Here is a 26,363-nt window from a genome sequence, read left to right as displayed (position 1 = left end):
AAAAAAAAAAAAAAAAAAAAAAAAAAAAAGATCGCTGATCACAAATCACCATCACAATTATAACAATAATTTAAAAGCTTGAAATATTGCAAGAATTATTGAAATGTGACACAGAGACGTGAAGTGAGCAAATTCTGTTGGAAAAATGGTGCCCAATAGACTTGCTTAACACAGGGTTGCCACAAACCTTCAATTTATTAAAAATGCAATATCTGCAAAGCACAATAAAATGATGTGTGCCTATACAATACTTAAAAGGTCATGTGATGTCCTGAAGAGAACATCTATTAACCCATAGACCTGGATTCAAATCCCAGATCTGGTTCGATAACCTTGGACAAGTTACAAAACCTTTGATCCACTTTCCTCATATCTCTTTTATAGAGTAATCATGACAATCAGCCCTAAGTGTACATCAGGAAAACTAGTCATCAGCATTTATTTACCACCTGTGTCCAACAGACTCTTCTTGTTTATAGTTAAGCCACTTTGCAAATAATATACAGAATAAATAATAAAAGGATTGTGGAGAAAAACCCTGTATGAGATATTTTAGTAGGAATTTAAACAGAGCAAACCCCTCCCAAAAAAATAAACATAGCAAACCCAAACTTTCTATATTTTATATATATAATACATATTTAAAAGTCAATTTTTCTGGTTTTGAAGGTATGTATATCAAATGGTCAGTGTCTTTTGAATGTAAGTGCTTAAACTGTCGTGTATGAAACTAAAACATCTATCTTGTAAATACTGATTCCAGATTTCCAGTCTCTAAAATGTTCTACTTTATTACTTGTGGGGGTTTTTCTCTTGTATTTTGCTATCAAAAGGCAATGCTGATTCCAGATTATAAATATATATTTAACAGATTCTAGCATATTATTACTTCCTGTTCTTCTACTTTTCAATATGCAATACATTTGTAATTTTTGATGGCTCAGAATTTTGTTGAAGGATGGCCATCTCTGCTCCATAACTGCAAAAAACATTTTCATATTTGGTTTATAAATCCCAAATAGAATGATGAATCCAATTAATGTTTTCATTTCTATATCATTTATTTCCTTGTAAGCACTTCTGTTTATACATCAGACTTCAGGATCTGTCCACTTATGAACCATATCAAGTGAATTTTGGTGCACAAACATCATAAAAGATGAAAAATACTGTAACATGACTTCCCAGGGAAAAACGGGATGATTCAGATTCTAGTCACAAAGTACTGCATGATGAAGACCTTCTTGTTGAATGACTAAATGGATGAGAATAGCAGGTATATTTTGTCCTTAGAAATATATCACTAACTCAGTATTTCTTGGGTTTGGGAAAGCTAATCTATAATATCATCCACTCAATTTCACCATCATAATTAGAGTGTTGCTGTCTGTATTTATCTTCTGATTCTACTGATAACAGTAAACAATTTTCCTCTGTCAATTTTCATCTCTTTGCCATTATGAGCAGAAAAAAAATACCTAAACTCTCAACTATGTTCAATGAAAACTAAAGGGGAAAAAAACAAAAAAAGACTAGACTTAAATGGCATCTACAGACTTTTATTATACCTTCTTGAAGGATGCTATACTTTGGGCAACACAATAAGAAAACTGAAGGGTAATAGCGATAATTTTGTTACTTCATTGTCCTTCTAGGTCATTCAATCATTCTGCTATATTCTTGTTATTTTAGTGGTTGGGCATGATGGAGAAAAACTGATGGGTAATGATGAAATAATTCTTAAGATGATGATAAATTTTCTAATTGTGCTTTGGAAGACTTCTTTTAAAGAATAAAAGTCATAAAGTAAAAATCTTAACAAATTAGAACAATGAAATATCATTCAGTCATAAAAAAGGAATAAAATGCCGCTATATGCTACAACATAGATGACCCTGAAAGCCTTACATTAAATGAAAGAAGCCAGACACAATAGGTCACATACTGTATGATTCCATTTATATAAAATGTCCAAAATAAGCAAATCTATAGAGATGGAAAGTAAATTACTGGTTGCCAGAAGTTTGGAGGATGAGGGAGGGTACCTGGTAATGAGAAGTGGGTTTGTTTTTGGACTGATAAAATGAAAATGTCGGACTTCCCTGGTGGTGCAGTGGTTAAGAATCTGCCTGCCAATGCAGGGGACACGGGTTCGAGCCCTGGTCTGGGAAGATCCCACATGCCGCAGAGCAACTAAGCCCATGAGCCACAACTATTGAGCATTCACTCTAGAGCCCACGAGCCAAAACTACTGAGCCCACGTGTCACAACTACTGAAGCCTGCGCGCTCTAAGGGCCCACATGCCGCAACTACTGAGCCCGCGTGCCACAACTTCTGAGCCCGTGTGCTGCAACTACTGAAGCCCGCACACCTAGAGCCCGTGCTCCACAGCAAGAGAAGCCACCGCAATGAGAAGCCTGCATGACACAACGAAGAGCAGCCCCCTCTCACCTCAACTAGGGAAAGCCTGTGCGCAGCAACGAAGACCCAACGCAGCCAATAAAGAAATTAACTAATTAATTAAAAATGAAAATGTCCTGGAATTAGATAGTGGTGGTTGCACAACTTTGCAAATATAATGAAAACCACTGAATCACACAATTTTAAAGGGTAAATTTTAAGGTATGTGAATTATATCTCAATAAAAAATATTTTTTAATTAAGAAAAAAACTGGAATCAAGGAGCTCTAATCTAATATAGTGGTATACCCAACAGAGTCAAAAGTCACTTGTCACAAAGCAAAGTAGGTGGTAATGTCCATAAAGAATTCAAGTTTCTTGATTTCAAGCTGTTTCCTGGCTTTCCTTTGGACCACGTTAGTCTTGATAGAAGTTCTAAATAGTCATTAATGTCAGAGTAAGTCAAGCAGTTCACCTACCCAAAGAATAGGAACTCCAAAGTCTCTCAAATTCAAAGTATATGTGAGTTAATATTAAGAAGTGAAATAAATTATCTTGACCCCTGGCTTGCTGATCAAAAGAAAAGGTCTGAGTGAAAAGAAGCAAAGTGACAATTTCTAGAACATCTAAAAACCAGCCTTTAATTTAAAACAGCAAGAGAATTAATATACAATTAGAAAAGTTTCCTTAAGAACAACAGAATAGCTGTTAAAAGAATATAGTTAACTTCTTAGTTAACTAGGAAAAGACATGTTTATTCTTGTGATAAACATGTATTAAACATCTGCTATATATCAAATATTATGCTAGGTGCTATGGGCCTATGAAAATGAAAAAGACCCAATCCTTGTCAATGAAAAACTCACAGCTGGGTGGAATAGATCAAAATACAGATAGCTACACCATTTAGGAGCTGTAACAGTGGTATATTCAAAGAACTATGGTAATAAGAGGTGAAAATAGGGAAGGAGGGAGGAAGGAAAGCATGAATGGAGGAAGGGAAGGAGGAAGGAAAAAGGTGAAACAGAGAAAAAGAAAGGTTACCTCCTTTCAGAGTAATGCTGACACTTGAGCTGGGCATTAAACAATGAGTAAAATAGAAAGAAAGACTACCTAGATACAGTGAAGAGTATGGGCAACAACAGGAAGATATTTAACTGCATCATAAATCCAAAAACAATGGTGCAGTATAGCATCAATATAAAGTTCAGGGAGATGAAGCTGAGGGCTAGGGTTGAAAATGTAGCATTAGAGGTAGGTCTGTGTGTTTATTAGTGTATCACAGCTTAAGGCAGCAATGTTATAGATGGAACAAAGGTAACAGAGATTAGAGGAAGGAGACAATTGGAGGTGACACAATAATCCATGCTATTTATCATTAAAATAATTATTTTTTTAAATCTCATTTCTTCTAATTACTTTGTTTTCATATAAAAACCCATAATCTCAAAACATCAGGGATGATGTAAGGAATTAGATGAAAGAATGGATTAGGTTCTAAACCCTATATAGATCAGGACAGTACTACATACCTTCTTATTATAAAAATCCACAGTGAAGCAGAAGCTCCTAGGCATGTCTCATGTCCACAAACTGGCTGGAGACAACACAGAAGCCCTAATGTTCCAGCATCAAAGCAAATGGTTAAACTCATTTCACCAGTTTTCTCTTAACATACACAAAAAAGGATCAAATGGAAATTCTAGAAACAAAAAGTCCAATAATTCACCAGATGTGACAGAACAGAGTCAGAGAGCCAGAGATCTTGAAGCTAGATCAGTGAAAAGTACCCAACATAAGGAACAAAAAGGAAAAGAACAAAGGAAAATTAATAAAGCCAGAATGACCTATGAAACCATGTCAAATGGTCTATCATATTTTAATTGGACACTAAAAGCAAACGAGAGAAAATGGGGCCATATTTTTTTAAAAAGAAATAATGACCAAAAATATCTCAGATTTGGATGAAAACCCCTTCTTATTGATCCTAGGTTAGCAAATTCCAAGCAGAATAAAGAAAACCACACTGAGGCACATCACAGACTGCTTAAATCTAAAGATAAAGAAAAAAATCTTGAACGCTACCAGAGGAGGGTTGGGGAAGGGCATATTACATACAAGAAAATAAAAGTATATTATAAATGACAGCTGACTTTTCTCCAGAAATAATGGAGACCAAGGATGATGGAACATCTTCAAAGGTCTGAAAGATGGGGAAAACCCAAAAAACTCAATATTCCACACCCCCCAAAAATACGAGGATGAAATAAAGACCTTTGCAAGTAAACAAAAGCCTACAAAATGTGTTGCCTACAGTCCTGCACTACAAGAAATGCCAAAGGATGTTGTTAGGCTAAAGAGGAAAGATATCAGATTGAAATTTGGATTTACAGAAAAGAACATCAGAAAAGATAAAAAATTAGGAAAATATTTTAGTCAAAATAACTTCCTTAAAACACAACTAACCTTTTAAGGCAAATAAAACAAATCCTAAGGTGGGATTTATGATGCAAGGAGAAGTACAAGATATGACAACAGCACAAAGAAAAGGATGGGTAGATAAATGGAATTATACTGTTGTAGGGTTATTATGCTTGTGAAATGGATGGGAAGAGGCAAGCAGTAAGTGGTATGAAGTGTGAGGTGTAAAGTGAAAAGTGGTATAATATTACATCAAAATAGACTTTGATAAGTTAACAATACATACTGTTAAGCTCTAGAATGACTACTGAAAAATTAAGAAAAGGAGCATATAGCTAATAAGTCATTAGAGAAAATAAAATAGAATACTATATTTGATTAACCACAAAGGTTGCAAAAATGAAGCAACACAGAAACAAAAGAAAAAAAAAAGAACAACCAAACCAAAATCATATTAAATACAGACTAAGCACTCCAATTAGAAGGCACAGACTGTTACACTGAATTTAAGAAGGAAGAGTCAATGGCTACATGCTGTTTATAAGACACACACTTTAAATACAAAGACATTTATAGATTAAAAGCAAAATACTAGAGGGGCTTCCCTGGTGGCACAGTGGTTGAGAGTCCGCCTGCTGACGCAGGAGACACGGGTTCGTGCCCCGGTCCGGGAGGATCCCACGTGCCACGGAGCCGCTGAGCCTGCGCGTCCGGAGCCTGTGCTCCGCAACGGGAGAGGCCACACAGTGAGAGGCCCACGGACCGCAAAAAAAAAAAGCCAAATACCTGAAAAAAATATACCATGAAGTTGCACAAGAAAGTTGTAGTAGCTATATTAATATTAGACAAAGTTTTAAGACAAAGAGTATTGGAAGAAATTAAGAACATTTCATAAAGATAAAAGAACAATTCAACAGGAAGATTAAACACTCCATACATAAACATTCATTTGAAATGGATCACAGACCTAAATGTAAAAACTATAAAACCTACAGAAGAAAACAGAGGAGAAAATATTTATGACCTTGGTTGATTTCCTGGAGAGGACACACAAGTCGTTAATCATTAAATTAAAAACTAATAAATTAGACTTCATCAAATCTAAAACTTCTCTTTTTAAGACATTATTATGAAAACAAAAAGGCAAATCACATTTTGAAAAAATGTTTACACAATATAAATCCAAGAAAAGACATATCTAAAATATACATAAAACTCTTACAACTCAGTAATAATGACAACCAAATTTTAAAAGAAAAAAAATTGCAAAAGACTTTAAAAGAACTTTAAGAAGTGAAGATATACAAATGACAGCTAAGCACATAAAAAAGATGCTCAAAATCAATGGTCATCAGGAAAGTTCAAAGTAAAACCATTATGAGACACTACATCACATCTTCTAAAATGACTAAAATTAAAAAGATAGAGGGAACTCTACTCAGTACTCTGTAATGACCTATATGGGAAAAGAATCTTTAAAAAAGTGGATATGTATAACTGATTCACTTTGCTGTACAGCAGAAACTAACACAACATTGTAAATCAACTATACTCCAATAAAAAGTAATTTTAAAAAAGATAGGTGATATCAACTGTCAGGATATGAAGCAACTGGAACTCACATGTCTTGCTACTGGGAATGTAAAATACACAACCACTGTGGAGAAAGATTTAGCAGTTTCTTATCAAGTTAATGTTCCATCTACCCTTTGACATAACAATCCTTCCATTATTCAAGAGAAACGAAAGCATTATGTCCATAGAAAACTTGTATAAGAATTTCTTAGTAGCTTGTTCATAATAGCCCTAAACTGAAAACAACCCAGACGTCCACCAACAGATAAATGGACAAAAAATTGTGGTATATCCATACAATGGAATACTACTTAGCAATAATAAGAAACAACTGACATATGCAATAGCATCACAGACATTATGCTGAATGAAAGAAGATAGACATAGAGTATATACCAAATGATTCCATTTATGTGACGTTCCATTATATGAGATTTATGTGAACTAATCTGTTATGGAAAAATCTACTATGGACTTAAAGATCACTATCTAAAACTGAGGCCTGAATACAACTTTGTTTTAAAGATTGAGATAATGCATGTAAAATAGCCCCCTAGTCTGTAAAGCTACATACAAATGTAGACATTATTATTAACTTATATCAACAATTCTGGTACAGCAAGTTAACGTCCTCCTGGAGAAGGCAATGTCTTAGTCTGTAAAATCCCAAAGAAAGATCACAAACTAGAATTGTCCAGCTCTGAACACATTTTCCAAAACCGAATCACCTGCCAACTTCAAGATGTGTCAGAGATGAACAATGGACTTAAATGCCTTTATTTTCATCATTACAAAATATCACTTCAAATAAAGTACATTTTAATTATTCCAATAATTTCTGACTGAAATTTTATGTCAGTACAAAGCCCCTGCTCTATTACACACTGATATGACCTTTCTTTAACAGCTCTTAGATTAGAAACAGCCTAATAAAAATGCCATTATCTGATTAAATATAAATAAACCCAAGAAGTTAATATTAATTTCATATTCCTGGGGAAAGCAGTCCCTGTCATAAATAGCTAGCCATTCCAATGGCTAAATCTGTGAATTTTATGTTTTAACTAACTATATTATCATGTATATATGCTCATTGGTAAAGTGAATCATCAGAGACTATTCTCTGCTCTCAGTGCACACCATATCAAGAGCCTCAGACATAGTACTGGATCCCTTTTGCCCCTGACTTCTTTGGCTTCAGACCATGTGTCTCAATGTTTTTTCTCTCCCAGTTTAGATATGGCAATCCAATTTTAAAGGTTTTTTTTTTTTCCCCTCCATCATCTTAGGGTGCTGGCTCCTGGGTAGCTGCCCACAACTCCAAGGTATAGCATTTGCATGCACCATATAGACAGAGTGAACATCCTTCCCGGTTTTAGTCTTGGTTTATACCTATTGCCTATACATAACTGAGAAAAATGTCTTTTTATTCTCAGAAGTTTCTAGTTTGGGCAACAGGTTAAATAATCACTCTACTGAGACCACAAAAATAGGCTACGAACAGTCAATACACAGTAGGCACTCAAAGGCAGGTAGCTTGGGTGGCTAACTGACTGAATGAATGTATGGACAAAAACTATTCCAATGCCAGCTCAGGTCTCTGGAACATTCTTGTTGAACAAATACAGTCTTTTATTACTTTTACATTGATTATCAAATTAATCTAAGTGTTGCCCAGAAAAGATGATTAAGGAACTCACTCTTAATCAATGGATTAAAAATACTATGTAAGAGTGAAGTAAGTCAGAAAGAGAAAAACAAATATCGTATGTTAACACATATATATGGAATCTAAAAAAAAAAAAAATGGTTCTGAAGAACCTAGGGGCAGGACAGGAATACAGACGTAGAGAATGGACTTGAGGACATGGGGCGGGTGAAGGGTAAGCTGGGATGAAGTGAGAGAATGGCACTGACATATATACACTACCAAATGTAAAACAGATAGCTAGTGGGAAGCAGCCACATAGCACAGGGAGATCAGCTCGGTGCTTTGTGACCACCTAGAGGGGTGGGATAGGGAGGGTGGGAGGGAGACGCAAGAGGGAGGGGATATGGGGATATATGTATACATATAGCTGATTCACTTTGTTATACAGCAGAAACTAACACAATACTGTAAAGCAATTATACTCCAATAAAGATGTTAAAAAAATTAATAATATGTAATTAGTATAATGATTGTAGTATAGTAAATGGTTTCTCTAAATGTTAAGGATACTTAAAAACAGTATATTCTATTAAGCAATTAATAGTTGGCCACGCCTTGTTTTTAAATCATCAGTGCCTTAACCTAATCTTTTTAGAAATTATTTAACTTGAAGACAAATAAGGTTTTACTACATCACAACTGATTTCCAAGAGACAGACAGCTCACCTATATTTACTATAACTCATATAATATTTACTGTAACTCACATATGATGATAGTATGACTTACATGTTACTAGTTTAGGTTAATTCAACACTGTCTTGTATCTCAGTATTTATCAAATTAATTATTGAATCTAAGCCTAAAAGAAAAAAACTTGATGCTCAAATAACTTATGACTGGCAACAACCCACATGCTCTTCAAACGGTGACTAAACTGGTAAATCCGTAAGATGAACTATATGAAATAAAATGGAACTGCTGACACTAACAGCACAGATGGATCTTAAATGCATTATGCTAAGTGAAATAAGTCAGACTCAAAAGGCCACCTACTGTATGAGACCCACTTATACGAATTTCTGGAAAAGAACAAAAAATAGATCAGTGGTTGCCAGGACTTGGAGTGGGAGCAGGGGGGCACTGACTACCAAGGGGCAATACTGTTCTGTATCTTGACCATGGTGATGCTTACACTGTATGCACTGGTCAAACTACTAGAATTACACGCCAAAGAGTAAATTTTACCATGTGTAATTTTTTTAAATATTAATCTGAGGGCAAAAAAATTATTTTTTAAAAAGCAGTTTAGATCTGGAAAAGAAAAAAGGCCAACAGCAAGCAGCAAACTGTTATTCCCCACCCTTAAGAACAGAGACTACTGCATGTGCAAGTAAAAGGCAGCTCTAACTAAACTGCTTTGACGAACAGTGTACCGTCAGGGTCTGTGACAGCACTACTTTCTGTTTCTGCAGTGTTGTCTCTCTGAATCAGACCCTCATCTCTTATCTAACCCAATTTTTCAAATCTTCTCTGAATGCCTCTCTCAATGCTTCGTCTGGGTTTTCTAACCCTGGTTTGTCTAACTGACCGCCTTACATTCATAATCCACTTCTGCCTTAACATGCACTCTTGGCATCAACCCATTTCTTCACTCTTGACCTCATGTTAGTACTTACATTAATTCCCTTAATTCCTGATTCCATCTCAACTTTGTTCTGATGGGTTGCTCTTGATCATGTCCTCTTCTCAGCCTTCAAAAGGGGGTTCTTACCTATCATGAGTTAAAACTACGAAGGGAAATAATTTCTTCTCTCCTTGAAGTGCTTTAGAAGTAGCAAACTCTAAAGCCTCTCTTGGGAACCCTATGAGTGTTTTTTCACTCCAATAATATGATGTACTTATTTCTGTCCAGCTGAACTCTTGCCTATCTTTAAGTTCTACTTCCTGCTTGGTTTTATTCAAAGACACAGATAAGACGTCAACTTCTTCCTTACAAAAATCATACATCTACTTTAAGACTATTATTAAACTTAATACTATCTTCCTTCTTCAAGGTACATACCTATGATTCCTGCAACACTGTTTATCACTTAATGCTATATCTTATGTTCTCTCAAACCTCTCCAGTCTTTCTACAACCCTTTACAAATGAAATGACCAAAACAGGATACTAACAAATAACAGACAATTGACAAATAAATACAACACAATACTAACATGGCCAAAAAATAATACCCTTTGAACAAAAGCAATCAGTCAACTATGTTATGGTCTCTTACTTACATTATGACAGAGGGCAGGAGTAGAAAATAATCACAATCTCAGAACTTGCAAAAGTTAATTCTCTAGCAGTGAGCTGCTGTCTCCTCACAACCCAGGAGACCCCCAATCTCCACAGCCACTGAGCATTTACAACCTCCCCACCCCAGGGAAGAAAAAGCATCCAAAAACCAAAAACCTCTTCTTACTATGAATTCACTGTAGTTATCTCTCTCAGGCCAGGCAGGGGGCCTTCACGGGGTCTTAAACTTCTTAGCTATCATCTCATTTCTCTTAGAGCCCAATTGCTAATTAATTATGCAATTGTTAAAACTACTTCTTATAATCTTTTATTTCCTTTAAAGTCAAAGTATCATTTTCCTGAGCCAGAGAAGAGGGAACAAGGTTGAGAAAAGATTAAGCTGGAAAGCAAAAAAAGAGAACTCTATTTTTTTAGAAAACTGAATTTAGCTGATAGGATTTGTCTTTCCATAATGTGAGCAAAATACTTACCTTGAAGATAATTAAGAGGCATTTGTGAATTCCAGAATAAGAAGGCTTTTACCAAAAAAATTAGATCAAAAAACCAGACAAAAATACAAAAAACAAAACTAATGATAAGAGGAGAGATAAGAGACAGGAATTAAAAAAAAAAAACACAAAAAAACAAAACAGACTGCAGGATACAGAAACAAGGCTATAATCAAGGGAAAAGAAAACAGAAATCTATCCCCAAAAAAGCAGCAGAGCTATGGATGCAAAATGTAATTTCATTTTGGGTTTCTTTTTAAAGAAAGCAATAATGTAGCTGTTTGTATTTAGTTTCAGGGAACTGAGAAAAATGGATTTCAGACCATCAATATACATGGGAGAGTATCAAATATTAAGGGCTTTTATGACAAAACCTTCTAGAAAATAAAGGATTGAGTCAGGAATAAATAATCATATAAAAGCACCTGTAATTAAACAATACTTTTCAAGTTGACGTTGGATTCTACACTTCCCTGATAACACACTGAACAGAGTTATACCATAAAAGTACAGGGAAGAAGAAGCTGTATGAGCTACTTCTAACTCTACCTCTCGGACCCATCTGGATCATGGCAGCAGGTAGCAAAATCCTAAGGGGTTAAAGTACACCCATCACCCAAGACCAAAAACTACTCCCACCCCACCTTGGCTCAATGGTTTTCTCCCACTGTGGTGAGGGTGGTTTTGGAAAAGCTCCTCAAATGCCAGGAAACACTGTAATACAAAAAGAAAAAACAATTCATAAGTACCAAAACTTAACTAACATTTTGGCTTCCCTTTCAAGGAAAACTGGTATAGTGGAAAAAACACCAGTCTAGGAACCAAGAAACCAAGTGTATTCTGCTTGTTGGGCACTCATTCTAAGATGTTTGTGGTACTCCAGGGGATTTGGTGGGGAGGGCACCACTCACTCACTCACTGCTAAGGGTTACTAAACTAGTAACTAGTAACTACTAGTAAACTAGTAGAATATATGCCAGAAGCTCCTGATGGCCATCTCTGTCACAAATTGGGCTGAAAATGAAGCCATCAGAGAAGCTAGCAGAACTAAGGGATGTAAAGAGACATCTCCGGTGATAACAACTGAAGAATCCTCTCCAGTTCCAGCCCTTCCTGCAGATATTTTCTCCCTTAAGTTAGTCTGTAATAGGTTTCTGTGACTTGCAAGTAAGTCTGGCCAATACACTTGGGTTCTAATTCCACACTGAACGTGGGCAAGTCATTCCTCATTTACTGGCCTTACTTAGTTCCTCATCTATAAAATGGGCTAGATCTGAGGTTTTCAAAACTTTTTTTAAGCAATAGAACTTTTTTAAACAAAAATCTTATTTTGATATCAAAAACTAAAATGATTTTATTCATATAAATGTATTTTATAAGATCAGATTTACAACATATACTTCTGACCAAAATTAATAAGAACAATGGGTATTTAAATCTCACCTTGAGACTGAAAATAAAGATGACTCTGTTAGTAGAAATGTATTATCAAATGTATGATATTTATCACATCAGTGATAAATGTATGATACTTATCATATCAAATGTATATTTACTATAATCACTGAAGTTAGTGAAAACAATGATGTGTTTTGATAAAAATGAAACTTTAAAATTAAAGACTAATGGTAAAACTTGAAAGCTTTTATTAACCTCCCAGGATTCAATTTATTTCTGTACTGTTTTGGTTGCACAGGAGTAAGACAACCCTGATTCAAAATGAATAGTTGCAAAGAATAACATGGTATTACTTATTCACCTGCCTTACCCCATGATATTATTTAATTAAAGGTAGAAAAACCTTTTAAGTTCTGCACAAAAAAAAAACCTAACAGCACAAGATTTTTAAAATAGATATCCAATTGGTTAAAATTTAGTACATAATATAGTTCAGCATTCATGGGTGTTTTTTTTTAATGATTTAAACCTCATTTAAAAATCAAATCTGAATCAAATGTTTACAGATTCCAATTAGTATCTTCACAGAACTCTAATAAAACAGCTAATCTCTAAACTCGATTAAGATTTTTAGTCAGATTCACATACACTCACTACCCATCAGAAACTGTAATGAAGCAAATATAAAAAGTTATAATTCCTCTTTTTTTATAATAAGCCTGCTTTAAAGGAAAGAAAAATTTCACCAATTCCTATTCACAATCTTAGAGAGTTATGAATACAGACAAATAATAAACTGGGTCAAATAAGACTATTACAATAATCTATTCAATCTTATTGAGAACCAACTTGATGGGGCAGATCATAGAAGGTGCTATAAAACATTCATTATGTAAGAGTGCCTGCTTTACAATTGAGATGAATAACTCTCCATGCCCAACCTCAAGAAGTTAACAGTCTAGCAGAGGATACAATACAGCTGACCTTGAACAACACAGGTTTGAACTGCACGGGTCCACTCATACACGGATTTTTTTCAACATTAAATACTACAATTGCAGTTGGTTGCATCTGGAGATGTAGAACTGTGGATTCGCAGAAACCGTGTATACCAAGGGCTGACTATAAATTATACTTGGGATTTTCGACTGTGCAGAGGGTCAGTGCCTCTAACCCACGCACTGTTCAAGGGTGAACTTTACATTCATTCATTCATTCAACAAGAGTGTCTCCTCAGTGCCACCAGCTAAAAAGAAACAGGGGCTAAAAAGTGAACAATACACATACTGTCCCTATCCTCTTAAGTTCAGACTTTAACCTAAAGGCAATAGATAACCAATGAAGATTTTAAACAAAGAGACCATATGATTAGGTTAACCTTTCTGAAAGATGGCTGGCTACTATAAACTGGAGATACTAAGCCCCAGGATAGAGAAACCAGTTAGGAACTACTACAATGCTGACAAAGTAACAGGAACTCAAAAGATGGAACAACAAACTCAGCTGAAGTATGTGAAAACAAAAAAACTTCAGAGGGTAGTGTTGCAGCTCAATCTTAAAAAACAAGGAGTACGCAGACAAGTAGAGGGAGTTTGTGCAATAAGAGAAAACCATAGGAAAGGCATGTCTGGGAAACCTCAAGTATTGATAGTTCTTCACAGTGAGTCTTGAATGAGGTAAAATCATTGCTAGAAAGGCAGATTAAGGAAAAGATAGTAAAGGATATTTTATAACAAAGAAACATCTCCAGGACACTGGGGAGTGCTTTTAAGCAGGGTGATAACATGACCAGGCTTACATTTTAGAAAAATTCTTCCAGGGACAGTAGCCTGAAGAAGATGACAAGAAGTCTAACCATCCAAAAAAGAATGTGTGCTTGACAACAGATAAACTATCTCAAAGTCCTAATCTAACTAACAATTTATCATGACAACCAAATATGGTCCAACCAAGTACTCTGAGCTTTAGAAACCAAGCAACTAGTACCAAGTTCAGGCCACAATGTATTTGACATGGCTTTGAAACCAAAAAAAAGGGACGTTTCTGCAGATAAAATACTAAAAATGTAACAATGGCAAAAGATAAATGGAATGAAGAGGAAAAAACAGCAACTAAGAAAACAAGGGTATAACGGAGAAAATTTTACTTCAGGGTAAGAGTTACTTCCACTTGTCAATTACATACAGATTCACTTCCTCTATGTAATAATAAATTGTGGTTCCAACAAGCAATTCAAAAGCCAAATTTAATTTAACGCATAACACTCAAGAAAATAACCAAACAAAAACTAGATTAGAAACAGCAAACTATAACAGAGGACCAGCTCTATACTAGCTAGCTAGCTTCTCACTGCTTAAAAAGAAATCTCTCCCTGTCTGGCTGGTCCATGAAGCATTATCAACTAAAAGGGTAAGGTAAGGTGAGGTGGAATAGGGCAGGGTGGGTAAAGGAGGACTTGCTCTTTCACAAAGCTTCCTTATCAATGAACTAGACGAGCTCCTAAGTGCTTTCATTCCAATTCTCTTTCTTTATATAACAAATATAACTCAGATTCAAACATGCCAACAGATACAACGAAGAATCCAATTATTTTATCTTAAGAAAATGAATCCTACCTTTCCGGGGTCATCCTTGGATCGAGGCACTTTAAGGAAACACTTGTTCAGCGACAGATTATGTCGTATGGAATTCTGAAATTAAAAAAGAAAGAAAAGCCATAAGGTCATTGGAATCCAAAAACCAAAACCCCCTTCAGAAACAGAATCAGAAACCTAAATATCTCTATGCACTGGAATATACAATTACAAATGGAATAAGTTTTTTAAATGAGCTTCAAATTTAAACCTTTCTGATTTTCAAATTATGAATGCTACAAAGGGGAGTAGCTATTGGAAAAGACAGTTTCTAGTGCATTTTGCGCAACTCCAAATAATGGACTATATGTCCCATTTTAAATGTTTAGTAAGACCTTTCAATGATGCAGGAAGATGTCTGTGATTAACGTTAAATACCAAATATAAAATTGTATGCATATTATGATTTTAATTGTGATATATATTTATTAGCTAATTTATTTATTCTTGGAAACAAGCCATAATGCAAAATGCTAAGAGTTATTCTACATGGAATTATAAGTGATGATTATTTTCCTCCATTCACTTTTCTGCAATGTTCAAATGATTTACAAGGCACATGTGTTACCACTTTTTAATGAGTTTAAAAAGTTATAAACAAAAAAATGCCACTGCTCCATTACAAGAGTACATAAAAACCAATTAGGTCCTCACTACAATATTTAAGAAAGAAAACCACATGGGAAGACACTGACTAGAGAAGCCAGCAAGAACACGTAGGTTCCTCAATGTAGCAAGAAAGAATAAACAACTTGGATGGAAGGAAAACGCACTTAGAGACCTGGAGAATCTGTGAAACAGGAAATCTTTCATGAATAAACAGGACTATGCCACAACTTTTACAGAAAATACCCAAAGGCCATTTCTTCTTAATTAAATGCTCTAAAATCCATTTCATAATTTTGTTTGTTCCAAAATGGCCAGGTATCTGGTGGAGGGGCTCCAATTGCATTTAGCCACTACTTAGAATTGGATGTTGGGTATGGGGTTATTTTTTGGCATAATGTCATTTTATTTTTAATATAAAATTCGGAACTCTAACAATGCCTACATTAAAACTTGCCTCTCATGAGGCAATACTGGGATTAAAGAAGTTTTTAAAAGATGACCAGAGAATGTAAATTCAAGCCTATCTTATTACCAAACATCAATTAAAACTTATGAATGGGAGTTCCACCTCTACCTGGAATGTAAACAGCTACAAAGACTGATGATCCCTCCCAAACAATGAGAAACCAATGGGTAAGCCAAAAAAAAAGTCTATTTTTAAGCCACATCAGAGAGCTGAGGTTGCAAAGCAGCCCAACAAATAAAATTCCTAAGAGGGATAAGCCCATTCAAGGAGAATGGGGACAAACTGTCTCACTTTTCAGCAGAATATGGGAGAAAGAGATGGCCACCATTCAAGCACCCAAGAAATTAGCTAAAATTTGAAAGGCCAAGCATGGTATCAGTTTAAAGTAGCAAGGACCTCAGACACAAGGGAAATTTCCACTCACTCTCAAGCTCAGAAGAAGCTCTTGGACCTTCACCGTATGCTCACAAGAAAGACTGGGGGCCGGAAAGGAAAACAGAGAAAGTCTCCTTTGTGGCATAAGCAGGAAGGAGGTAACTAATGGCCACGAGGGGGAAAAAAGCCACACCACCTTCTACAGATCTTACAAAGCAAAAAACTTAAGTTTGAGGTAGGGGTAACAAAACTTCTCACCCACAGGGCTCTGGCAAAGATTACTTCTGAGGAAAGAATGGAAACAAAGCCCTTCTGCCTCTAGGGAGGGATAGGAAACACTTTCCCAGGATACAGGCAAAGATCTGCTGATGGAGGAAGCAAAATCCTTTTACCTATGAGACAAGTGTCAGAAACTATCCAGGAGCCAGTATCCTACACCAATACACCATGCTGAGGTGGAGGGTGACTGTAGCTGGGAAAGGGACAGGAAACTCCCACGCAAAGGTAACTGGATAAGCAAGGATAACTAACCTGGCTGAGGGAAAAAAAAAACACTGAAAAAGCCCCACCCCCAAGTCCAACGGCCTGAATAAGACTAAGGCTGGATCAAGACACCCCCCCCCCCGCCAAGAAAAAAACCCACCAGCCCCTACCACAAGCCCAGCAGTGAATAACAAGTAATGACAACCTTCAGAGAGAGGAGGGGCAGGAGCATGGACAGAAACCCCTATCTGTAGCAAGGTGGGCAGAGACAAGTAAACCTAAAGAGAAAACAGGAAAACTGAGAAAACCCTACAGCACCCAAGCCTCCCACTCCAAGCACAAGGTAACAGGAGTCTACTGCAGGAGGAACGTAAAGTCTGTGGTATACTAAAGGCAAAGATACCAACAACAAAACCCAAATCCAGCTCAACTACTGATGAGTGTAATCCGACTCCCCACAAAAATGGCCTGTGAAAAAAGATGCTTGTCCATTTACAGGTACAAATAGTATTTACTTCTATCTCTACCATTCTTCTACACATGTAGCTGGAACTCAATCAAAAATTGTAAGACACATGGAAAAGCAAGAAAAAAGAAAAAAGCCCATTGTCAAGAGATAAAGTAATCAACAAAACCCAACTGAGAGATGACGCTATCAGACAAAAACTTTTAAAAAGCTATGACTAATATGTTCTGGCACCAACTAGAAAAAAGTGCACAACTTGCATAAAGAGATAGGGAATTTCAACAGAGATGTGTAAGCTATAAGAAAGAGTCAAATGTCAATAATAGAAATAAAAAACATGATAAAAGATAAAGGATTCCCTAGATGGTTCATCAGTAGACTGGACCCAATTAGGAAAAGGCTCAGGTTATCTTGAGGCTAGATCAATAGAAATTATCCAAAATAACACACATGCACATGAGCATGCACATATACACAAATACAAAAAAAAAAAGATAATCCAAGAACTGTGGAACAATACATGTAATTAGAGTCCCAGAAGGAGAAATGGAAAAGAATAGGGTAGACGAAAAATTTGAAGATGTAACAGACAAGAAGCATCCAAAAGTAATGCAGGACATCAAATCACAGATCCAAGAATTTCAGAGAACACCAAGCAGAAGGAATTAAAAATCCACACAACTATATTCATTATAGCCCAAAAGCTGAAAATCAAAATGAAGAGAACATCTTGAAGGGCAGCAAGAGAAAAAAAGAAAGATTATGTACAGAGAAATAAAGATTAGAATTACAGTGATGTCTCAAAAACCACGCAACTTAGAAGACAACAAAGTGACATCTTTAAAACACTAAGAGAAAAAAAAAGTCAATTCTATATGCAGTAAAAATATCTCTCAGAAATGAAGGCAAAATAAAGACTTCTAGACAAACAAAAGCTGAAAGAAGTCATTTATTGTACCGCCAGTTGGCTGGCAATATTGGAAGGAAGTTCTTCAGGCAGAAGTATGATACCAAATGGAAACCTGGATCTACAAAAAGAAATGAAGAGTTCCAGAAACTGTGAAAATGAAAGCAAATTTTAAAAATCACTTTTTCTTATCTGTAATGCCTTTAAAAGATAACTGTCTAAAGCAAGTATAACAATTATTTATGAGATTTATAACATGTAAAAGTAAAATGTACAATAACAATAACACAAAGGTTGGCTCAGGGGAATTAGAAGTACAGCTGACCCTTGAACAACACAGGTTTGAATTATATGGGTCCACTTATATGCGGACTTTTCCAATAAATACATACTACAGTACTATACAATCCAAGGTTGGTTGAATCTGCAGATGAGGAACCATGGATATGGGGGGACAATTGTAAAGTTATACATTCGACTGTGCAGGGGTCAGCGCCCCTTAGTCCCCGGGTTGTTCAAGGGTCAACTGTATAAGGTTTATAAAGTTCTTACACTACACATAAAATGGTATAATGAAGGTAAGAGTGGGATAAGTTAAAGATGTGGGTGGTAAACCCTAGAGTAATCATATCCTAAAACAAAATTTAGGAAGAGGTATAACTAATAAAATAATAGTGAAGATAAAATGAAATCATAAACAATACTCCAAATCCAAAAGAAGACAAGGAAAAGAAGGAACTAATCAGAAAAATTACCCATCTAAAAAGTTCAAGATGGGAAAAAACCAAAATCAAGATGGTCAGAAGAAGAAATCAAAATGGTCATGTTTTCTAAATGGCTTCACAGCGGAAGAACACATCTCTACTTAGATCTTCCTCTTCTACAAAAAGCTTAAAAGCTGGAAATCTTCAAGACTCTGACACTGTCCTTTTTTCACTTCTACATTTGCTGCCTAGGCAATCTCATCTACAGCCATGGCTTCAATAACCATCTGTGACCTTTCTCCTGAGTTAACACATATTTTCAACAATCTACTCGACATCTCCAGAAACACCTCCAACTCAACATGTTTAAAACTAAACTCAATCTTTATTCCCAGTGTGGTCTTCTGCCAGTTTTCCCTTCTCTATTTAAAGACAGTTATTCAAGGGGGAAGGATGAGCTGTGACAGGGCGAGAGAGAGGCATGGACATGTATACACTAACAAACGTAAGGTAGATAGCTAGTGGGAAGCAGCCGCATGGCACAGGGAGATCAGCTCGGTAGTTTGTGACCACCTAGAGCGGTGGGATAGGGAGGGCGGGAGGGAGGGAGATGCAAGAGGGAAGAGATATGGGAACATATGTATATGTATAACTGATTCACTTTGTTATAAAGCAGAAACTAACACACCATTGTAAAGCAATTATACCCCAATAAAGATGTTAAAAAAATATATAATAAAATGTTTAAAAAAATAAAGACAGTTATTCATATAACTGTTCCAATCAGAAACCTGTAAGACCTCCTTAACTCCTCCCTCCTTCTCACCATCTAAAACAAAAATCTGTCACCAAATCTTGTAGGTCTACCTTCAATCTACCTACTTTATCCATCTCTTCTGTTACTACCTCAGTCCAGGACACCAGTCTCACCAAAACTAGTACAACAGCTTCCTAACTAGTGTCCACCCTCTACCTTCCTCTCTTTACCCCTCCTCCACCATTCTCTACCCAACAGGCAGTTACCTCTTCACAAGGCAAATCTGACATTACTGTTTCAATTAAAACCTTTCAGTAACTTCTCATTGCACTTAGGATAAAACCTAAAATCCTTAAAGCCTCCACAAGACTCTTCATAATCTCACCCTATCCTGCTGTCATACTCTCTATACTAACCCCCTCCAATGGTCTCTCTCACCTCTAGGCTTTCTATTTATTGCTCCCCCTGCAAAAGTTACTGTTGCCAGCCTTCCTCTATCCCTTTCACCCAACTGAGTCTACTTAACTTTCAATTCATTCTTGGTTTAAACATTAGTTCTTTAAGGAAGTCCTTTCTGACTTTCATAAATTATTAGCTTAGGCCAAGTGTGGATTTCTCACCACACAGTAATTTGTTTAATGGTCTTCCTCCTCCATACTGTATTCTATATCAAAATATAAGTAGGCTCCATAAGGGCAGGGATCTTGTCTACCAACTCAGAACCTAGAATATAATGCTTTTCATATGGGAATCACAAATCTGCTGGAAAAAATACCAAAAGCATATTTAGAAAATAAAAACACCTGGAGAGATATGAGAGCCAACACATGTATTTACAACACACAATGAAGAAAAGAGATGACTTCAGACCTCACAACTTGAGGAGACACTACCTCTAACAACCCTAAGAAAAGAAGTTGGGAGAGTAGAGGTAGAGATAACTAGGATGGCAGAGAGTAAGCTGGAGGAAAATGGCCCAGGTTAAATAACTGATAATGGCATACTGCTTGGCCTTGAAAACCCAGCTTCAAAAGTAGTTTCTCAAAAGTACAGTCTACTTACACCGGAATCACTTGAGATGAATTTTAATGCAGATTCCTAGGCTCTAAGATGACTAATTCAAAATCTGTGGAGTTGTGACCCAGAAATCTGAATTTAAAAGCACTCTGATTTTTATTTTCACTTGAGTTTAAACTGGCATCTCTCATTCAAATCAACCACCACATTCCCACCTTTATTTCTCTTCTCCCACTGTGAGAGCCCTGACTCCCCAAAACACTAATATACGTACTCATTTGTTCTATCCTACCATGCACATAAGATTGCTTCAGAATTGCTCCCAACTCCCAACTTCTTTTCTTGTGGTCACACAAGGTAGATACTGCCTCTAGCAAATTACCACTACCAAAGACAAATCTACTAAATGAAGTCCATGATTCTTTTGTAATTCTTTTCAACCTTGGTGTGCTCTTTTCAAAACTTCTTGAATTTTTCTGTGTGATTATGTTATACATTTGATATAAGGCTTATTTATTTCTACTTATATTCAGTTTTAAGGTTTTCTTTTTTCATCCTTTTTGATTTCCTAACATATTCTTTTGAATGTGTAAAACACTTAGATGTTTCAACTATATAAAAAGGTACACTCACAATCTTATTCCCTTCTCTATCTCTTCTACCTCAGTTCCGTCCATCCCTATAGGTAACTATGTTTACTATATTTCTAGTTTATTATTCCTAACTTTCTTTTTACAACAATAAGCAAACACATAATATATTCTTATTTCTCTTTTTTCTTCACATAGAAAAGTAGAATACACCCCCACATGCCCATACCACTCTTTTATATTTTTCTTTTTATTACCCTAAATTCCAGTAACTTAATAGGTTAATTTTCCTTAGTAAGGTGAACAGCATTTAAAAAATTCCTTTTCCTCTAGTTTAGATCACAAAATCATTCAATTATGGAAATTCAAAGAGTTTTTATAACTCTTATGGACTATTCAAAGAATTGTTTTTAATATGTAATCTCCCTTCAATGCCCTGGCACAAAATGAAAGGGAGTTCATCTAAATATTAAAATTCTATTTGAATCCTTTTAAGTGACCACGACAACATTTTCTCCTCTGGGTGACTTCAGTTGGCTCTACATTTCTGGAAAGGTGGTTGACAACTGCTTTAGGATCTTTCTTCCATCCTCTCTTCAAACAATACAAGCTAATTTCACAAGTTCTATATGACCTTCCATTTTCACCGAACCCATCTCTTCCATACCTGAAGAAGAAACAGTAAGCAGCAAGTTGTACAAGTAATGCTAAACAAATCTTAGGACAGTGAATGGGAACTAAAACATGAAAACAGAGACAGGACCTGAGCAAAGGAGAAGATAAACCACTTTCCATTTGTTTCCATGTGAGATGTTCAAAATATTTCTATGTTTACAAAAATAAAATTTAAAGTAATCATGGCAAGTTCTAGGCTCCTAAAATTGGGTGGAAGAAACTTTTTTAAAAGAATAATTATGAAACTGCAATCCCTGGGAATATTAAAGGTCTGCCTAAAGCAACAGACTGGACCAGATAATCTCCCTGGCGTATCTTTTAGTTCTAAAAAGCAACATTATCCTTCTCAACCTATTCCCATTTTTCGCTTTCCATCCTTCCTTCTTCATTACATCCAAACCATGTATCTTCCAGATGAAACTGTATCACTACTTCTAAACCAGTTTCAGACCATAACTTGGGGTGGCCAGCAGCAAGAAATCCAGCAGACTAAATCTGGCACTCTCAAGGTGGACTTAGATGAAACAAGATCCCTGAACAAAAATCTGTAAGTTCTATAATAGAGTTATTAATAAAACATATGGAAACACAAAAGATTAATTCTACAGGGAAAAGAGAGATTACATATGAGCTTAAAGAATAAACAGAATAATGCCAACTGGACAAAGGGCAAGAGAAAGTCCAAGGACAAGTAAGAGAAAAACAAAAGCAAGAAAAATCAAAATATTTATTTCTAGGACAACTAATAGGCTGGAATATGCAGAAGAAACAGTACATGAGAGGGAACTAGCAAAAATTAAAGCTAGGAAAGAAAGCTGGGACCAGGATTCTGGCTTTCATTCACGCTGCATTTACTGAGGCTTACTAAATGGAAGTACTGTGCTAGTGCATGGAATAGAGGAAAAGATACAAAAAAAATCCCTTCCCATAAGGCACTTGATTATCTGGCATGATATACAGCACATATCACTGGTGCACAGTAATTCGGTAAATGCCTTTAATAAGTATATTCAAACAAAAAAGACAAAGGTGTTGAGACATGAAAGCTTAAGAGAAACAAGTGGAACTACCAGCTGATGGCAGACCTAAAGCTCTGTAAGTCCCCTTCTTCCATATGCACACACACAAATACACACACCCCACACTGCACACAACTGGATAACTCCTACATAAGAATATGAAAGTAAAATGTGCAGATACAAAAGAAAACTGAATTATTTGTCATATAACATAGATTAGGTAGGTAACTAATCTGAAGGTTCCTCAAAAAGCTTAGATGAGGGGCTAAGGCTTCTTTAAGAAGCAGCTGATTCTAGAGCTGAGGCAGGAAAGGTACGAGATGAGCCTGGAACATCTTGTGGTGCCAGAAAGTTAAGAAGTGGTAAATAAACAGAAGAACTCTACTGTATCAAAGGGCACAGGAGCCAACCTGTAAGAGCTCCCAATGCCAAAAGCAGCAAAAATCTGAGCAACAAATGACAGCACAAAAAATAAAATAAATATCCATGAGTGTATACTATTACAAATATATGATTGAATAAATAAATAAAAGGGGAAGAAGGGACAAGGCTTCCATATTAATTGGGAAGAATCCCAATTAATATAGAAGGAATAAAGGAAAAGAGAAAACCACCACTAGAAAACAATAAAAACTGCTGTAATGATCTACCAATGAACACTAAAATTAATGAACAAAAATTTAAGAAAAACAGGGTACTGCAGGCTGTCAAAGTATCTCCCCCAAAACATTTCATAATTTACAAAGTGATAAATAGTAATTTTATAGTGGAGAAACCTCGCAGACACCACCTTAACCAAAGAACCATGGTGAACATTACCAGTAATATGACATCAAGTTCCCCCTGATATGACTGATAAACAGAGAAGGGCACATCACCTCTGCATTATTCTTCCCCAAAATGCATTACCTCAGTCTAACCGAGAAAATATCAGACATATCCAAACTGAGGAACATTCTACAAAATACCTGGCAAGTACTCTTCAAAAGTGTCAAGGTCATAAAAGACAAGAAAAGATTGAGGGACTGTTACAGATTGGAGAAGACTAAGGAGACATAACAAATGACAGCTAAATGTAATGTGGGATCCTAGATTAGATCCTGAATTGAATCCTGAAACATAAAAAAACAGTGGGAAAAACTGGTAAAATCTGAACGAAGTCTGTAATTTACTTAGTAGCTAACAGTACTGCTTAGTCAAAAGTATTAATTTCTTAGTTTTGATAATGGTACTATGGTAAATAAGGTGTTAACAAAGAGGAATTGGTTGAAGGATATATGGGAACCCTTTGGACTACTTATAAAACTCTTCTATAAATCTAGAATTCTTTCAAAATATAGAGTTTTTAAAAAAATCTTTGATGATAAAAACAGTACTAGCTGCAATACTATGCTGCTTTTTTTAAACCTCAGACACACTATCAACTTAACTGAACTGTGGGTATTGTTTTCTAGTGAATGCTACATTATCTCTGCTCCAATACTTTATGCTATGTCAGTCCTCTAATATAAGAAAGCTCTAACAAATTAATATTCTACCCAAAATAAAGTTATTCATCTAATTTAAAACATTTAATTTCCTTTTTTAATCCTAAAAATGACTAGTACTCAGAATTTCATCTTTAATTATATAAGCCTCCACAAAGCTTTATCTTCAATAAAAGCCAGTATTGTTATTGTTTACAGCATAAAAATAAAAATTTAAATAAAATCCTTACCTTCCATCCACTGCCAGCCTCTCTATAATATGGGAAGTTATCACAAATCCACTGATAAATCTCACTTAGAGTCATTTTCTTTTTGGGTGAGCTATTAATTGCAAATGTAATGAGGCTGGCATAACTGTATGGAGGCTTCCCATCTTTGTGCTGTTGGACTTCTTCCTGGTCCAGAGTTGTATTGGGGTCAAGAAGTGTATTCTTCTTGGAAATTCCTGTTCCATGTGCATTTTGTGTAGCATCAGATTTTTGGATGGCTGCTCTCATGGTGAGCTGTGGTAACCAGTCCATAGATGTTAGGCTGCTCTCCAGTTCAGATGTCATCCTGAAGGTAAATAGACTCCTTAGTCAATATCAAGGAAAGAACCCCTGCTTCTCAAAATATCCAATATTCACAAATCTAGGAGTTCCAAAGTGAGGGAAAGCCTGAGTTAAATCTGGAGGAAAAAGATTGAGTATATTAATGACCAAACCAAATATTTTAGGGATCAACATTTCCAATCTTTTTTCTTAATTTCTTCCTCTCCAAACACAACAAATTTGGTTTTAAACTGTTTAAGAGATAGAATAATACATACACACAAAGTGATTCTGAGGCCAGTTTTCTTAAAAAGACTGTCACTTTAAACAGGGAGACAGGATCATAGTATGAATAAATCTGTCTGCAGTCCAGCTCTTTACTCACCAACACTGCAGGCCCTTTTAAAACTTAAGATTGTATATCTGGCATTTCTTTTACACAAATTTTAGGGAAATCATACAAAAGAATACCAAAATTAAAGTGTAGGCAAGAGGTCAGAGAAGTAACTGAGAAATTTACATGGAGGAAAGAAGGTAAAGTTGAGCAGGTGGGAGATAGGAAGAGTAAAGCGGGGTAGACAAGAATAGTAAGGAGACAAGCTAGCTGGGGGAGTTGACTGAAAAAAGAAATGCAGACTCAAGGACACTGATGAACTAGAGAAAAGGAGAATAGGCAGTGCCAGGAAGTTTAAAAAAAAAAAGTCAAAGAACAAGCTTAAGAAAACTAAAGATCTGGGAGTGTAGGATATGAGATAAAATCACATAAATGGACAGCAAGAAAAGAAACATTAAAAACTCAAGGACAGGTTTACAAAAACATCCAGTGATCTGGATTCTGTAATCTATTTCTCTCCAAGCCTGAAAAATTCAAACCATTATCACCCAAAGAAAGAAAAAAGAAAAAACAACATCTGCCAGGTTAACACAAATTCTGGAGAAAGAAGGAAGCTGCTCTAAGAATGGAAGATAAAAATATAGAAACAGGGCTTCCCTGGTGGCGCAGTGGTTGAGAGTCCGCCTGCCGATGCAGGGGACACGGGTTCGTGCCCCAGTCCGGGAGGATCCCACATGCCGCGGAGTGGCTGGGCCCGTGAGCCATGGCCGCTGGGCCTGTGCGTCCGGAGCCTGTGCTCCACAACGGGAGAGGCCACAACAGTAAGAGGCCCACGTACCACAAGTAAGTAAAGTAAGTAAAGTAAGAAAAGTAAGTAAGTAAGTAAAGTAAGTAAAGTAAGTAAGTAAAGTAAGTAAGAAATAAATAAATAAATAGATAGATAGATAGATAGATAGATAGACAGATAGATAGAAACAAAGATTGACACCTCACACTGGAATGGCGAACTTTCAACAAAAGGTACAAACTTTCCTATCCTGGGATCAAAGAAGCAGGAAAAGTGAGCCTGACA

General features: G+C 36.0%; 1 protein-coding gene across 1 annotated transcript in view; it reads right to left on the bottom strand.

The window, feature by feature from the left end:
• The window catches only part of FOXJ3 (forkhead box J3), a gene marked incomplete at its 5' end in the record, with an annotated part of 112,753 nt that overhangs the window by 67,855 nt on the left and 18,535 nt on the right, over window positions 1–26,363 (bottom strand). The window contains 2 exons of the mRNA XM_007453019.1: window positions 14,855–14,929; window positions 24,658–24,982. Coding sequence (XP_007453081.1) covers window positions 14,855–14,929; window positions 24,658–24,982 — 400 coding nt within the window. The remainder of the gene's footprint in view (window positions 1–14,854; window positions 14,930–24,657; window positions 24,983–26,363) is intronic.

Source organism: Lipotes vexillifer, unplaced genomic scaffold (assembly GCF_000442215.2).
Source record: "Lipotes vexillifer unplaced genomic scaffold, Lipotes_vexillifer_v1.1 scaffold683, whole genome shotgun sequence".
NCBI lineage: Eukaryota > Metazoa > Chordata > Mammalia > Artiodactyla > Lipotidae > Lipotes > Lipotes vexillifer.
Note: the sequence above shows the minus strand (reverse complement) of the source record. Positions and strands in the feature narration are given on the sequence as shown.